The sequence below is a fragment of the Haemaphysalis longicornis genome, unplaced genomic scaffold (assembly GCF_048455015.1).
Source record: "Haemaphysalis longicornis isolate Haplotype H1 unplaced genomic scaffold, Haemaphysalis longicornis Haplotype H1 scaffold_2, whole genome shotgun sequence".
NCBI lineage: Eukaryota > Metazoa > Arthropoda > Arachnida > Ixodida > Ixodidae > Haemaphysalis > Haemaphysalis longicornis.
The window spans coordinates 126,674,604-126,690,857 of NW_027526295.1; the positions used below are offsets into that span (position 1 = coordinate 126,674,604).

General features: G+C 44.1%; 2 protein-coding genes across 3 annotated transcripts in view; one reads left to right on the plus strand and one right to left on the minus strand.

The window, feature by feature from the left end:
• Nucleotides 1-11,043, minus strand: part of LOC144169194 (carbohydrate sulfotransferase 5-like) — a 36,641-nt gene extending 25,598 nt beyond the window's left edge. The window contains exon 1 of one of the 2 annotated variants that reach the window (XM_077698235.1): nucleotides 10,828-11,043. In XM_077698235.1, coding sequence (XP_077554361.1) covers nucleotides 10,828-10,841 — 14 coding nt within the window. In that variant the 5' untranslated portion in view covers nucleotides 10,842-11,043. Of the gene's footprint in view, nucleotides 1-2,351; nucleotides 2,517-10,827 lie in introns of those variants that run through there. The other variant, XM_077698234.1, reaches the window with a different exon arrangement.
• Nucleotides 1-13,137, plus strand: part of LOC144169195 (2-Hydroxyacid oxidase 1-like) — a 109,753-nt gene extending 96,616 nt beyond the window's left edge. Inside the window, exon 10 of the mRNA XM_077698237.1 lies at nucleotides 13,055-13,137. Within this exon, the coding sequence (XP_077554363.1) occupies nucleotides 13,055-13,122 (68 nt within the window). The 3' untranslated portion in view covers nucleotides 13,123-13,137. The remainder of the gene's footprint in view (nucleotides 1-13,054) is intronic.
• The last annotated feature ends 3,117 nt before the right edge of the window (nucleotides 13,138-16,254 follow it).

Genomic DNA, 16,254 nt, shown 5'->3' on the forward strand with positions numbered 1-16,254 from the left:
TTAAGAACACCCCATAAGCAACGTTTCTTCTTACAAGTACATTGGTGTTAACATCTCTAACAACCTGTCATGGCAGGCCACGTTGATTACGTAACATGCAACGCTAACCAAACTTTTGGCTCTTTACGTCGAAATTTTTCTCTTGCTCCAATTACCCTAAAACTTCTCCAGTATAAAACATTAGTGCGGCCAACACTTGGATACGCGTCGTCTATCTGGGATCCTCATAGGCACAGGCTTCTAGACAACATTGAATCCTTTCAGAATCGCTCAGCACATTTCATATTGTCCACATACTCTGGAACCACAAGTGTCACATTAATAAAGGCTCATCTCAATTTGTCTTACCTCTCAATACTACGCAAAAATTCACGTCTCTGTCTCTTTGATAAGATCTATCACACGAGCTGAACCCTCTCTGATTCACTGTTTTTTTTCATTAGCCTAAATATCAGCACGCAATGACCACCGATCAAAGGTTCGCGTTCCCTTCTGCCATACGAACCAGCACTTCAACTCTTTTATCTCGAAAACATGTAATGACTGGAAATACCTTCCCGTATCGATCGCTTCAATCACAGACGCCAACGCATTCAAATCAATCATTTCTCAAAGTGCATTGTAATTTATTCTAATCTTGCGGTTTTGCTTTACTTTATGTTTCATATTTGTTGTCCCCCTACTCTATGTAATGCCCTGTGCCTTGAGAGTAAATACATGAAATGAAATGAAGTGAAATGACCGTTTAATGCCAGGTTTTCTTTTTTCTTCAAGTATGAACAAACTCACTCAGCAACCAATTTTGGTAACTGTAGTTGAAGTACGGTGCACCGGTTCGCCCCGAAGGCGACATTTTCATTTGACCGCTAAAAAACGTTTGCAAGCTCTTAAACCTTTTATATTTAAAATAATGGTAAAATTAATGAAAATAATAAAACAGACTCCCTAATCAGTTTCCCCCGAAATAACAACACTGTCGTTTACCATCAGCTTGGCCTGCAGAATAGTAGGGGCAACCGTTGCGGCAAACATACTCTTAACTTCCTTTTTTCCTAGCTTGAAAACAGCCTGTTTTATTTTACATTTGTATAATACCACTATATCCTTTGCGTTTCTGTGGCGCTTTGCTCGAATATGCGGCCGGTAAAACGCTTCAATACAAGCCAATGGCAAAACTAAGGCGAGCGCGTGGTATAACGTCAGTCCACCACGACACAGACTCCCTTGATATGAGCCGCATAGAAGCTAGCGCCAGGTTCATCTCTAGGGTATATAGTAAGAACCTCTATTCCAGAAACTACCACTTCCACAATTGCATGAGAGGCAAGAATATACGCTGCTTGGCTCTGCTGGCGTGAACACGCAGAGAACACAACTAGTACCGCGTCAGAGAAGATGAAGTCTGCCGAGCGATGGTGAATTTTTAGTGCCGAGAGCGCGAAGTGAACGCGCAGATGTTCTGCTGGTACGTCTCCTTACTTTCTCCCCGAATCTCGTTTCCGCACACACCATCCCCTTGGAAACATAGCGAGTGGTATTGGACGCTTTTATTGCTTACTTCTGGACGCAATCGTGAACACGTACGGACGCCGAAAATAGGCCGAAATGGCGATATTAACCTTGGCTGTAATACAGCTGTTGCACGTTGGAGGGGAATTTTCCGCATTGTACAAATTTCTTCGCTAGAAAATGTTGTGCGCTGCGTAAGCTGTTTTTATCTTATACTGGATAAGTGGGCACAAAGCTATAATACCTCTCTCTGCACGCGCTCATACGCCTAGTATTAGGTAATAGCACTGACTACTCTGCTAAAGCAAGTATTTATTGCCTCCAAATTATTTTTATTTGACTTGATTATGAGTTGTAGCGCGCCGACGCCACAGAGGCGATGAGGCGCGCCCTAGTAGATGGCTCCGGATTAATTTTGACCACCTGGGTATCTTTAACGTGCACCGAAATCTCGGACACACCAGCGTCTTCGCTGTTCTCCTCCACCAGAAAAGCGGCCGCAGCGGCCTGCAATCGAATCCGAGTCCTGGGGCTCAGCAGCACAACGCCTTAGCCATTGCGCCACTGCGGCGTGACCAAAATTAGTTTGTCTGCCTCATCACTCAAGCATGTTTATGCATCGTTGTCGTTGGCACATTGTTTTAAAAAAAGGCAAATGTTTCGGCGTCACGGACCCCATGAAGGCGGTAGTGTGTACATTTTGCTAGGGAATTGGAAATATAGAAATCTATAGGGAAATAAATTGTACAAAATGCAAACCGTGAACTGCGAGGTGTAAGAAAACAGAAATACGTGTTATTAGGGTCTGCCTCAGAATCACAAGAAAAAAAAACACCATTTACCTTAATAATCGAAGCATAGTTCATGCGCGCCTCGTCTTCTTTAGTGAGGTGCATATAATAGCGCCCAATCGCGTCAAAGAGAGAGATTCCCTTAGGATACGTGAAGGTCGTGTGCTAGACGTTATCTGCGCCCAATAATATTTCAACTTGGTACGAGAAAACGCTGGTAGGGGCGCATGATCGAGAAATTTGCACATGAACTGTACTTGCTGACCTTTAAGCAGGCCTCTGTGCTTCTCCTCCCATTTTAACCATTATCGTTTCATGCGCATGACGCCAATTACAGGAGAAGCTACAGCTGCATCCTTCAAATATCAAACACTTGCGTCTTTTTTCTTTCGCGGTATTTTATTTTAGCCTGTAAACTTCGAGGATTGCTGAAAATATTGAACGAGTGGCCCCCCTACTCAAAGTTTATGCCAACCCGACGCCGTGACGAGTTTTGGTAAGAGTCATAAAAAAATCAATATTTCTGACCTACGTAGAGCGTTTTCATTTAGGTTTTTATGAGGAGCAGCCTTGTAAGCGGAAGTGGAATTTCTGTACGTTGGTTTCATTTTATTTGGCGGAGTATTGAGCAGCGCCATTCAAACTTTCGTCGCCATCTCTTCCCTGCGAAAGAAAAATACTTTAAGCTGTAGAAACACGCACAAAAGTGTGTGCAGGGGGCGTTGCATTTGCGATCCCCTGTCCCGATAGGGCCATGGTAGGGGTAATAGCATTATGGTCGCTGTAGTATACGGTTATGGGTTTTGATATCATTGTAAAAGACGGCCAAGCGTTTATTTGTCGAGTACAATTTCTCTATTAAAATTAAGAGGGCATCACTTATCAAATTGAAAAGAAGAAAACCTTTATTTCTCTTCTGCGCGAGTGCAGAGTGGGATTCAAAACCATATAAAACTAAAACGGCTTTTTGATAACTGCCCAGAACGTTTAAAAGCGGAATTTCTATTTTTACAGGCCTTATTATAAAACCCGAGCCAGGCGTTTTGATTTTCCTACGATTGGGGGCTTTACCGTTCCTTGTTGAAGGCAGGGCCGATTTACTAGAGATGGACGGTGGTGTTTATTTGATTGGTAAATAGGCCAGAAAAACGTGTTGGCTGCTTTCCATAGCTCCCGTGTGTACAGATTCCTGCGCAAGTTAAAGATTTCCAAGTGGTCAATGTAATCTCGACATCTCCACTAGGGCGCGCTTCTTACCCAGGTGTAGCTTCTTCTCGGTAAGACCGATACTCTAATCTAACGTAAAACCTGCCGCTGGTAGGTACTGTTATAATACATTGGCCGTAGAAGCGGACATTCGGGCGAAATGTATGCTCGGACAAAAAACGCTGCTTGCTAAAAAGTTCAAAACGAATTTGTTTTTATGGCGCTTGTGACGCAATGCTAGGACAGCGTTGCGTGCATCTCTTAGATGATAAAATGTTTGAAGAGAACATGTTAACCACAATTGTTCGCATACATATTGGGGATTATACGTTCTCGGTACGCTTTATACCCTCCCTCCTCTCAGGAGCATCTACAGGGGGGATTAAAAGCAATACGAACAACAGAGCACACAGCTTCCGACGCATGCCGCACAGTCTTGCTGAACTGTCAGCGTTTGCATACCTGAAAGCATAGCATTAGTGTCAATTCCAGGGAAATCACGGAAAATCGCTCCCCTATACAGGAAGGATCAAACTCTTTGTAGGGTCTAGATTTGGCTTCCTAAAACGTTGTCAGACTCCGAGCCCAAGTGGGCCAACATCCGCCATGCGGAGCTATTTACTCTGCGTCCCCTTAGTGTTCTGCAATACATGTTTGGTTGCTAACACGTCCATATTATGTCGTGGAATCGTAAACGCTGGAGTAGGCCAGTTTAAGAGCACTATTGCGAGTTTCGTTTTGGCGTGACTGGGTGTGTGTACTGATCGGCCTGGATATACAGACATCAGACTGGGCTCCCTAAAGGGTTTCAAGTTGCAATTCATTGTATTCAAAGCAGTCCTGCACGAAGAATAGACTGGCGTGAATATGATACCTTTCCGTAACGGCCAACCCAACTTCTAACTTCGCCTTCCCGAGTGCTCCCCAAAGTTCACCCCTAAAACACAAATATGCACTTCGATTCCCTCTCTCACTCTCTCTCACTTCCAGTTTGTCAAAGTCGCTTTCGTGATCGTCGAATTTGTGTGTACCAGCAGAGAGTTTACTGAATTCATTTCTGGGCATTTTCATCACACATGCGAACAGCTCTTTATAGTGCAACAAGGTCGAGAACTGGGCCACTTGGTATACATTCATTCTGAGGGAGCAGCGCAAACTAGACAGGACAAAGGGTAGGACACAACACGGGAGCTTACTAACAACTGAAGTTTTTATTAGAAAATGGAAGAACATATAAAGAAGCCTGCGTACTAACACACCGCGACATAAGCCATGCGCACAACCCTCTTGCTCACACTGAAAGTTGTAGCTCATGCGCGGTCAAGGTAATCAACTTCACAATCCAGCAAGCACCCCGAGGGGGAACTAATGCAGTCGTCACCATTCTTTTTGATAAAAAAGGCTTCAGATATCTCCCTTGTGCGCGCGTCTTTGTGTGAAAACAAAATACTTGTTCCGTTAAGTTTCGGATAACATCCATGCTTAGAACAATGTGACGAGAGCTGGGAAGAAGGCTTGCCCTTTACATCGGAAGGCTTGCCCTTTACATCGGAAGGCTTGCCCTTTACAGCGTTGCGATGTTCCCGCAGACGTTCATTTATGCATCTCCCCGTCTGTTCAATGTATATCTTATCGCACGACAAGGAAATGCAGTACACAACGTTACTTCTGCACTCAACAAACTGTGATCCGTGATTTAGGCCACACCCCTTCTGCACAGCCTTACTTTTTCTTTCCGCCTTCTTGTCAATTGCGGGACAAAGATTTTCTAGCTCATTTTTGGCGGAGAAAACAACGTCAACATTAAATCTCCCGGCTATCTTTTGAACCCTGTGCGAAAGAGCGTGAATGTACGGAATAACCGCAAACCGCTGGCGCTTTTCCTTTGCCTGAGTGCACCTTCCAGAATTCTTCAGTTTTGAAAGCAGCTTCCTAGCAGAACAATCAATAAAATGATCCAGGAAACCAGCCTGCCTTAGTCTATTAACCTGGGACGCAAAACTGGCACCCATACTGTGCACACATGACTCCGTTATGGACGAGTTCAAGCTGTTTACAGCTATTCCCAATTTTACCACCTTGGAGTGGATAAATTGGGAATAGCTGTAAACAGCTTGAACTCGTCCATAACGAAGTCATGTGGGCACAGTATGGGTACCAGGTTTGCGTCCCAGGTTAATAGACTAAGGCAGGCTGGTTTCCCGGATCATTTTATTGATTGTGCTGCTAGGAAGCTGCTTTCAAAACTGAAGAATTCTGGAAGGTGCACTCAGGCAAAGAAAAAGCCCCAGCGGTTTGCGGTTATTCCGTACATTCACGCTCTTTCGCACAGGGTTGAAAAGAGAGCCGGGAGATTTATTGTTGACGTTGTTTTCTCCGCCAAAAATGAGCTAGAAAATCTTTGTCCCGCAATTGACAAGAAGGCGGAAAGAAAAAGTAAGGCTGTGCAGAAGGGGTGTGGCCTAAATCACCGATCACAGTTTGTTGAGTGCAGAAGTAACGTTGTGTACTGCATTCCCTTGTCGTGCGATAAGATATACATTGAACAGACGGGGAGATGCATAAATGAACGTCTGCGGGAACATCGCAACGCTGTAAAGGGCAAGCCTTCCGATGTAAAGGGCAAGCCTTCTTCCCAGCTCTCGTCACATTGTTCTAAGCATGGACGTTATCCGAAACTTAACGGGACAAGTATTTTGTTTTCACACAAAGACGCGCGCACAAGGGAGATATCTGAAGCCTTCTTTATCAAAAAAAATGGTGATGACTGCATTAGTTCCCCCTCGGTGTGCTTGCTGGATTGTGAAGTTGATTACCTTGACGGCGCATGAGCTACAACTTTCAGTGCGAGCAAGAGTGTTGTGCGCATGGCCTATGTCACGGTGTGTTAGTACGCAGGCTTCTTTATATGTTCTTCCATTTTCTAGTAAAAACTTCAGTTGTTAGTAAGCGCTCGTGTTGTGTCCTACCCTTTGTCCTGTCTAGTTTGCGCTGCTCCCTCAGAATGAAAGCTCTTTATAGGTTCTGGGATTGCACTTCCAGAACATTCATGGGTAGTGTGCCTTCACGGCCCCGTAATTAGCCGTAGTTATCTTCTCGTATTATCCGAAAAACGTCGTTATTTTGTTTCGCCTTTTTGGAACCCCCAAGTCCACAGTTGCCAACAAATATGTTATTAGGCATGAAATACATTCAACACTACTGAACCCAGACTGAGGGGTTTCTTCTGTGGATTTTCGAACAAACTAAGACACAAAATTTCCTTTGTGGGTGGCTAACACAGCCATCTAGGGTTTATAAGTAGAATGTATTACGGCTCACTCACGACATCAATCCTAATAAGAAGAAAATTGAGCGATTTCGTACACACGTCTCATTTCTTATAGCTGTCCACGAGATAATTGGATGATTGTCAGGCAATAAAGTGTTCTAAGGATTGCCATTCAAGGATTGTCATTCACACTGCACTGTCGTTGCAAAGATTGTCATTCACACTGCACTACAGGTAAATGTTAATATTTCTCTAACCTTCAGGGCAATTTGCATTTCTTAACGCCTTTGTTAGTTTAGGAACGCAAAAGGTATTCGCTTAAAGCCACGTTGTGCATAAAGAGCTAATTTGTAGAGCCTGTTTCATTGGTGTCATACGAAATCCTCTTAGTTTTTCAGCAATTTTTCAGACATACTTTCATAAACACTATTTTGAGCTAACAAGGTCTTCAGAGTACCGAACAATCTATGTTCAGCCACAGAAGAGCTATGTTGGCTTAAGCCTTCTAGATTAAAAATTTCGTCGGTGTTGTACTTGTAGAAACCGGCCGTGCTCAAGGTATCTCTTTCAAGTTTTTGAAGGCTGCAACATCTCTTATTATTCTCTACGAAGCCTTGCGCATTTTTGATGTATTTTTTAACCGACGCCTCCGCAACATCCCGTGAGGAAACCTGAGACCGATGTTACGTTCAGGTCCACATGCTCGGAATTTCTTCTGTTGTTTTTTGTTTGTTCATACCAGCCAAAGGGGAGAAATTGTTTACAAAAGACATGATAGAGTGACCAATTTGCAGACACTATTCGTGAAAACTGCTCAAATATTTTCAAGAATTTATGAAAGCACCTTTTCTCCGGCACTGCGAGCTTCAACACAGTGAATGCCTTTTTTGACCACCTTATAATATCGCAATTTACTGGACAGTGTATATTACCTAGTAAGGACTTCGACTATTCAGTGAAATAACGACTAGAGAGTATTACAGAAAAGCGTCAAGAAGGGATGGTAGTTAAATAGGTTGCTAAAACAGAATACAGCTTCTTCGATGACGTAACTTTACCGAACTCCCACGGTGTGTAAAATTTGTCTCTGACTTTCGCCGTCTCTGTGCGGATATTTGTAGCAAGAAAACACACTACCTTACTGCGTGCCGCCTCGAAATTTCTTGTTCTAAATTAGAACAACACGACAATCATTTCCTATGAGTTGTTATTGTGTCTAAGATTCTTCCGCCTCTCCGTTTGACTTGCCAGTTTTATTGAGTGTCCAAGCTGACTGCCAAGTACTCACTATCATTGTGGTTTTAAAATTGACCAAAGAATTTCTCCTTCGTGTATAAATTAAGGGGGATCCGGATAGCGGTTGCCTTAGCAAACGTGTGTGATGGCACGCACTATTGTTGTTCCACACTCTGTAATAAAGATTTTGTTACTTTGTGGATTGGTGGCCCCTTTTGAACACAAAGAAGAGGTCCAACATCCCTCCGATACAGCCATGGAGAGAAAAATTTGAGAAAATACTGTAGAGGCCAGAAGCCCAATTATTTTACATGTACAACTTAGTCAAGAGTTCGACGAAAGTTCGTCTGGTCAGGTATCATGATGAGGACGAAGATGCGCACACTGACAAAGTCAAGGTGAAAACACAGAGACGTTTCGGAACATGTAAGTCGACTTACGGCTCTTGCCTACTTAGTGTGATCAAGGAACCCGTACGGGTTCCGAAACGTCTCTGTGTGTTCACCTTGACTTGGTCAGTGACCGCATCTTCGTCCTCATACACGACTTAGTTGGCAGTGAAAACACTCGCTAAAAAGGGCGACGTGAACGTCTTCGCCTCCATTTTTCTTCGTGAAGCGCTGGCATTGCAAGTGTGTCACAATCATGCTGATAGCCCCCTTCTGGCGTCACCTGTCAGCTTTAGCATGAGCTGTCCGCAACACGCGTCATTTCACGTCGACGAAGACGGAAGAAGTCAAGTTGCTGCCGCTATTCTTCTGGTAAGCTTTCTTTCGCTTAAGAGCGCCAGGGTAGAGTAACTGTTTTAACGGGGGGAACAATTTTTTTTCTCTGTTTGCGGTATTCTACTCTCGGCATATAGAGAGGCTTAGCTTTCTATATAAATAGGTATTCCCCTTGCAATGGCCGTTTATCATTATATTATTACATTGCAAGAAACTGCGACCGGCTGCTAGCACGGCGCGGCTTATTGCGCTGGAGGACCCGCTCCTTTTTTTCTCCCCTACTTGGCTGTTGTTACATAGCCGTCTTCGGTGGCTGCGCAAGGAATGCGCATACACCTTTGTCATCAGGTTTTCTCCTTAACACTCGGCCATGACTGCGAGCATGAACAACGTTGCTTAGAAAATGTCCGCCCGTACAAGCAATCTTTCTTTTGATGCATGACGCGTGGACAGCGAAGTTGTCGCTCCTCCGCTGGTTTGCGTTCCAAGTGGCGTGAAGGAAAACTACTCACGAAATTTTCGGCCCTAAACGATCTGCGATGGCGAATAGCTCCCCAAACGTTCCTAGTAATTTTTGGCATGTTCCCTGTGTCCGTCCTTGTACTCGCAACTCGTCAACTACGGAGTACCGCGGGGCCGGTCGGTGTCGGCTGTCGTAGTAGGCATTCCGGTGGTGTTGCGCATAGGTGCTGTTCTATCGTGAATTGCAGCACGCCACCTGCCGCTAGATCGCCTGTCCTACCTTGCGGGGGTGTCCAATCTGGCAGCGATGTTCAACTTGAGAAGTTGCCCTAAAGAACTTTGTTTGGGTATGTTTCAGTTGAAGATTGGAAGGACATGTTGACCGAGAAGTCGGCCGACTGCAGGTTTTCGTCCCAATCTGCTTCTCCTGTCTTGTTGCATCAACATATGGTGCCAGTCATGCGTGAATTGTCTGGCTAGTTCCCTCAGTAAGACCGTTCATTTGGGCGCGGTATGACGACAAAAAATGGTGTTCCACTCTCGCTTGGCGAAGGAAAAATAGTAGCCAGCATGCAGAAAGTATTTTAACAGTACAATATCAGCATCTTGGGCATTCCACATCTTTATTAAAAGTTCGTACTCGCACACCGCGGCTACCTGGACGTATTTAGACAGATAGTCTACGGAGACAATGATATAGCGGTTTCTGTCAGCTGTGGTGGGCAGAGGCCCCGTACGGTCTATGCTAATTGTGTGAAAGATGGCTTCCAGAGGCGTAATGGTGTTCCGTAAGCTCGGCTACATTCCCGGAATTCTCTGATACCAATGGCAAAACCAGCACCTGGCTGCATATCACCGAATATGTCTTATCTTCGGCCACCATCTTCCGCTACCTTGCGGGGAGTTGCGCACTGCTGTATGTGCCCTCCCTTGGGAGAGTGGAGGACTGCGGGTGAAATTGCTGGCCTTAGCCCCACAGGAATTACGGTAAGGTGGTATTTTTTGTGTTCGGCGCATATGCGACGATTTAGTGTTACGTTGAGAGGAACGTAGTTAGGATTTTTTAAGAGGTGTTCAGGGATTCCCTTATAGCATCTAGGTCGGGTTTGTCACGCGTTGCATAAGTACAGCCCAAAGGGCGGCCTGGCTAGCATTGGTGTTAATACCTGTCACCATGTCCTTGTAAAATTTACACAGCACTTTGCAACGAGTGAGCTGCGGTTTGAGCACGTCGAAGGTGTCTTGTTGAGCGCTCACCACACTAACCTTGCGCCTTTTTTCGTTATGCCCATAAAGGGAACAGCCATAGTAGCAAAGTCGCGAACGACTGAGAAACAAGTGGGAAGGAACGAATGAGCCGATGCCAAAGAAAATCTGAACCACATTAGGCAGGTCCGTGTGGGGTAGCTAACCACAGCGGGGATACGTTCAGGAAGAGGCTCTATACAGTATGTAGAAATCTGTACACTAGGTACGGAAAACAGGTGGCCCGGAATTGATATTTTCCACATTTCAGGGGGAAAGCAGACTTATGCAGCCAAGCTAGAAGTTTATTGATGCCGACACGAACTATATAAGTGCGCACAAAGTGCGAAAACAAAACGAGAAAAATCAAACGTTTACGCACCTGCTGGAATCCATGTGGCTATGCAGTGACAGAATTAGATTAATGTCGGAGAAAACGCTGCTTGGAGTTGCTGGCTTTCGCAAAGCACGAAAGCTGCCGAAGGCAATTTACGCATTCGACAACCCTCGAAAGAAGGTGGAGAGTTTCCACAAAACCTCGTAAACACATCTTTGTGGTAAAGTAACAGTGCCGTTTCCTTTGAACTTTGGAAGTCATTTACAATACTAGTTGTGCTCCCTCAGACGCAAATCGGCTCGGTTCTTTATAGATGACACGTGTCTTCCAAAATGTGTCTGCCCGAAAGCGCTAATAGGCTATTTAGTTTATCCAGCTGGCATTGAGCTCGTCATATAGTATGCGGTTTGGCCCCTATGGTAATTGGTCATAACGAGGGTTAGAACGTACATAAGGTGCTTGAGTTTATTTTGGGAACATTTCGCCTAGGTTCTAATAAAAAGGAAGCCTTCATATGTTGTTTTTGATGAATTGCCCAGATGTATATGACTTTTCGCTTCCATGTATTTACATTTGGATAACGCACAGGAGTCGGAATTGATTTCCCTCGTTGTGAAAGGACAACAGGAACATACTTCGATTTCACAGTCACTTTGGAAGTGGTCCAGCTCCCGTATAAGCAGCCCATGTCTCAGCACTCTTCGGAGCACTTCGTAACAATCTATTTCAACCGCTTCGACAGATGGCGTCAGACGAATAATTATGGCGTGAGGATAATTACCAAAAACATCAAATCTTCGTCTGTCTGCATCGCATTTTGTGAGTTCTAACATACTGTGCAATTGAATGAATTCAGCCGTAATGTACAGCTTGTCTTTTAAAACGCATTTTAAAATGCACCCTCGGCAATAGGTGTGATACTGTCACAAGTCTGACAATTGATGCAGCTGTATTACTACCTCTACTTAGGTAACGTGCGTTGCTCCCGCGGCATTGTGTTGTCCCGGGGAGGGGGTTGTCTGCACCACTTGATGTATGCACATATATATGAAACAGTTTTTTAAAGAAGCGTTCTGAACGGTTGAGGGCGTTTCCGAATTATTGTAACTGATGAAACGTATTTCTGTGTGAAAACACAAAGCTGGCGAGCGGAATGCCTGGGCGCGTCGGTTATGTTCGGTCACTCACTCGCCTCCTCGAAGGTAACCATATTATTTCGGATTGTAATTTTCCGAAAATAACCCTGGCTCAGGTGACACAGGTGACGCCAGCCGTATAAACGGAGCATTCACAGAGGTTCTCAATAAAATGATATTCGCTTCTCATAAATCGCGTAAAAAACCTGGGCGTTGTTGTCATAATCTGCAGTGTTTCCCCTCTTTAAAACTGTTGTTTTCCTAAAAATCAGTATATTTTTAAATGGGAGAAGCAATTCGCCAAGGGTCCTGAAAACAGCGTCCGGTCAATCTCTTTACCCCCGCTTCTCAATTGTGGTTAGCGGAGACCTTCTACTCCCTTTGCACTTGATTGCTGTTTTCAGTTTGGGAATTATATAGCGTAATAAGTACCGACAAGAAACTGCGTACGTTAAGCTGCAAAATGATTTGACTTGTTTGACTTTTTACATGCTCCTCTACGTGTTCATCACCCCGCTTCTCTTTCATTCTTATGGATAGGCTTTGACAGACAGGGTTAAAAAAATGATATTGCCATATCCAAAAAATTTTGAAACTGCAGTTTGAGAAATACTGAGCTATACTAAAAACCTGTCTTGCTCGTCCTTTAGCTTTCTTTGGAAGCTATTCGGTTTTTTGCGGCCTATAAATTGTGTCTGGCATAATTTGTTTTATCTAGGCGAATAACGTTTTCGAGAACGCCAGAACCCCAGTTAAAACATGACTGAATATTGTTTTAAGCTTTTAAAATGCCCCTTCTACATCTCCCTCATACGAAGCCTTGGCTATCGGAATAAACAACTTGGGAGGAAACTCTTTGACTGTAATCGTTCTTGTACACTGGGGAATGTTTTCCTTGTATGACCATACGTTCGAGGAGTAGAAAATAATTTCGAATAATTACTTAATTTAGGAACATTTACCATATGATGTCTGCTTTAGGAACATTTTATTTGCCGCTGTAGCGCCACCTTCTAAGGTTTCAATTTTGTTGTTTCTTGCTCTTGTTAATTCATAAACGCCGACCAACCTTTAATCATTCGCGTTTTCTGAGACACTAATATGGTGGTTTTCTTTCTGTCTTTAATTTTGCGCAGGATTTCCCACCTACTATGAAACACCCAAAACGAATGATGCTCATGGCAGCCGGGCTCTGGTTATTTAGTTGCCAGGCATTGTACATGTTGAGAATCTACAAGCTTTTGAGATCTTGCCGAACTTCGCGGATTTGTTCGGAATCGGCAAAAGTAGGGAAGAGTAAGTACAACTTGAAACCGTTGGCAAAAATTTGATGCGCCGATCGGAGTAACACACGCTTCATTCTAGATATGGGGATGGGAGTTTGTAATTTCACTGTGCATGTTTGCCAGAATTCATTGTTAATAATGTAATTTTGAACATTGATGTGTGCTACGGTTCATGTACTAATAATTTATCCTCATATCACAGGTCAGTGCACGTGTCTCCTATTGTTTTGGGCCACCCGAACGTACATTTATGTGCATAGTGTGTGTAAGTTATAAAATCCTTTCTGCTATAAATCTGCAAAACACAAAACGAGAGACATAAAGATACCGCAGGCCAAGAGAAACCTAAGCTACATACCGTTTACAGTGAGCAGTTCGGTGGACCTTCAAGAGGTGAAGCTGGCGCCGCAGTTACCATTACTGGCCCTAAGCATGGGGACGTTTTGGTTTCCGCCGTAGCCTGCTATGTGCTCAACGGAGTGCGCAGCCAGAAAATGTGTAAGTCAGGGGGGGGGGGGGGGGGGGGGCACTTGTGCCGTGGCCGCACGTACCAGCTGCGAGCGTGACTTCAAGGTGTGGGAGGAACCGCCATGCGAGTCTTACTGGCCGCAACTTGACAAACTGTCCGCGTGTGCTGCCTTTCGCAAGGCACGGCCTTCCTCGCCATGAACGCGACATGAAGAACGGGCTCTGCTGGACGGCCTTTCTCCAACGGAAAAATTTTGTTCTAAGAACATCGGCAAAGGTGACTTTTTCAGACCGTAACGGAAGATTGCTGGCGAGTGTAGTGTAGTCCACACCAATCAGCCTCGCCAAAGCTTGCATCATGTTGTGTTTGCGCGTTGCGTTCGTGTCGTCGTGACGAAAGAAGTCAGCCTGGGTGTTGAACTTGCCGATGGGAGCGTGGACTAGAGATTATTTTATATTGATTTATTTCTGTAATACTGCCGACATTTGAAGCAATGTCCTTGGCAGGAGGGAGTGATACAGTACACGGATGACAAAAGATAGATGAACATGTATATGAAATCCGTTCACTGGGGTACTGCCAGCGAACCATACAGCACCTTATACAAAATCAAGCCTGGGAGAAGACAAATTTCACAACAGGACTGCACAACACAAGAGATAAACAAGAATAAATGCGTCGTTGTCTTCAACGACAAGTAACACACTGACCACATATTTCGCTTTTGAAATAGCATTTTAGAAACCGGCGCAGGACAAGTAGTAGGCGTCGCGGCGTCGTGCGCGCACGACATGATAGTCCAGGAAAAGAAGGATTGAGGGGGTGTAAATCAAGAGTTATTTTTTAACGGTGATAGAAAAGGTTCAATGAACGCATATTCCAGAATGTCTGCTCTTAGCCTATTCCACTCATGAATGGTTCACGAAAAAAAAAGAATTTTTAAAGGCACCCGTTCTGTAAGAGGTATTTTAGTTTTTTAGAGTGTTGTGAGCGTGTAGAACGGGCAACCACTGGTTCCAGGCACGTATTTTTATTTATGCCTGTTTTGTCATGAAAAATTAGGTACAGAAGTTTTTGTCTGGCATAATACCGTCTCGGCTGTGAAGTATCTAACTGTCCGTTTTCTAAAAGCACACTGGGTTATATGCCCCAACAGTAACTGTTGTTAACAAACCAGATGGCCTTTCGTTGTATGCTTTCTAATTTTGAGATATTGACCTGTGTGTGAGGATCCCAGACCACTGACTCTAATATTGGTCGGACATAGGTTTTGTAGGCTAGTACTTTGACTTCTTTTGTAGACGTTTTCAATGTCCTTCTAAGATACCCGAAGATGCACACGGCTTTGTTTTTTATGTAGTTGACATGATCGTTCTATCGCAATTCTGAGGAAATTATTACTTCTAAGTATTTGCAGTTATTTACGGATGACAGAGCGTGACCATCGATACAATAATAAAATATTAAAGGTTCCCGCTTTCGCGTAATCGTCATGGATACTGTTTTGTTCACATTAACCTTCATCTGCCATGTTTCGCCACCATGATTGAAGCTTGTCTAGTGCCGAATTTAAAAGAGCTTGGTCAGCAGAATTTTGTACTTCGTGATAAAGCACGCAGTCATCGGCAAAAAATTTCAAATTTACCGGTATACCGTTCGTGATATCATTAACATAAATTAAGAAGAAAAGGGGACCAAGAATGGACCCCTGTGGTATACCGGAACGAACTACATGTGGGTTTGAATACTCGCCGTTAATAAAGACGCTTTGGCACCTGGAAGAAAAATAGGCCTCAATATAACCAAGCACAACGTCGTTCTTCGGAACTGATTGAAGGTTTAACAGCAATTTCGGATGCGACACACGGTCAAAAGCTTTCTCGAAGGCAACAAAAATAACGTCGATTTGGCCTCGCTTATCTAGGACAGCGCTGCAGTCATGGATGGTTTCGACTAGATGCGTTGTTGTAGGTAACCCCTTCCTGAAACCGTGTTGGCAAGAATTGTGACAAATGCTTAAAGATCATGTGCTCGAGAAGTTTTGCGCTAGTGCATAATAACGAAATCGGTTTGTAAGACGGAACGCGATTGGTGTTAGTTTTTGGTACTGGGGCTATTTTTGAAAATTTCCAGTCTTCAGGAAGTTCCAATTGCGGCAGCGAATTATTGTATATAATAGTCCAGCAATGGGAGCACAATTCGGCGAATCGTGTTAGAAAGGTATTGGGTACATGGTCAATTCCTGGCGATTTCTTTGTATCAGCATCCAACAGTAGCGCCAGCACTCCTTCCTGACCCACAGAAACGCTACAAATCGGTGGGACATCGTCAAAATAAAACTGTGGTCTAATGCCATTGTCACTGGTGAAAACAGAGACCAAAAATTAATAAAGGATTTTGCGATGACTCTTGTTTGTCTCCCAATGTCCGTCTATGTCCACCAAAATGTCCACCGTCTATGTCCACCAAAGAGTCTCCAAAATTTTGCCGGAGATTGCAAAAGGAAGTTTTACATTGATACGCCGTAAAAATGTCGCTTGGCTTTTTTGATACCATCAGTGAGCTGTAGGCATATTGCGGA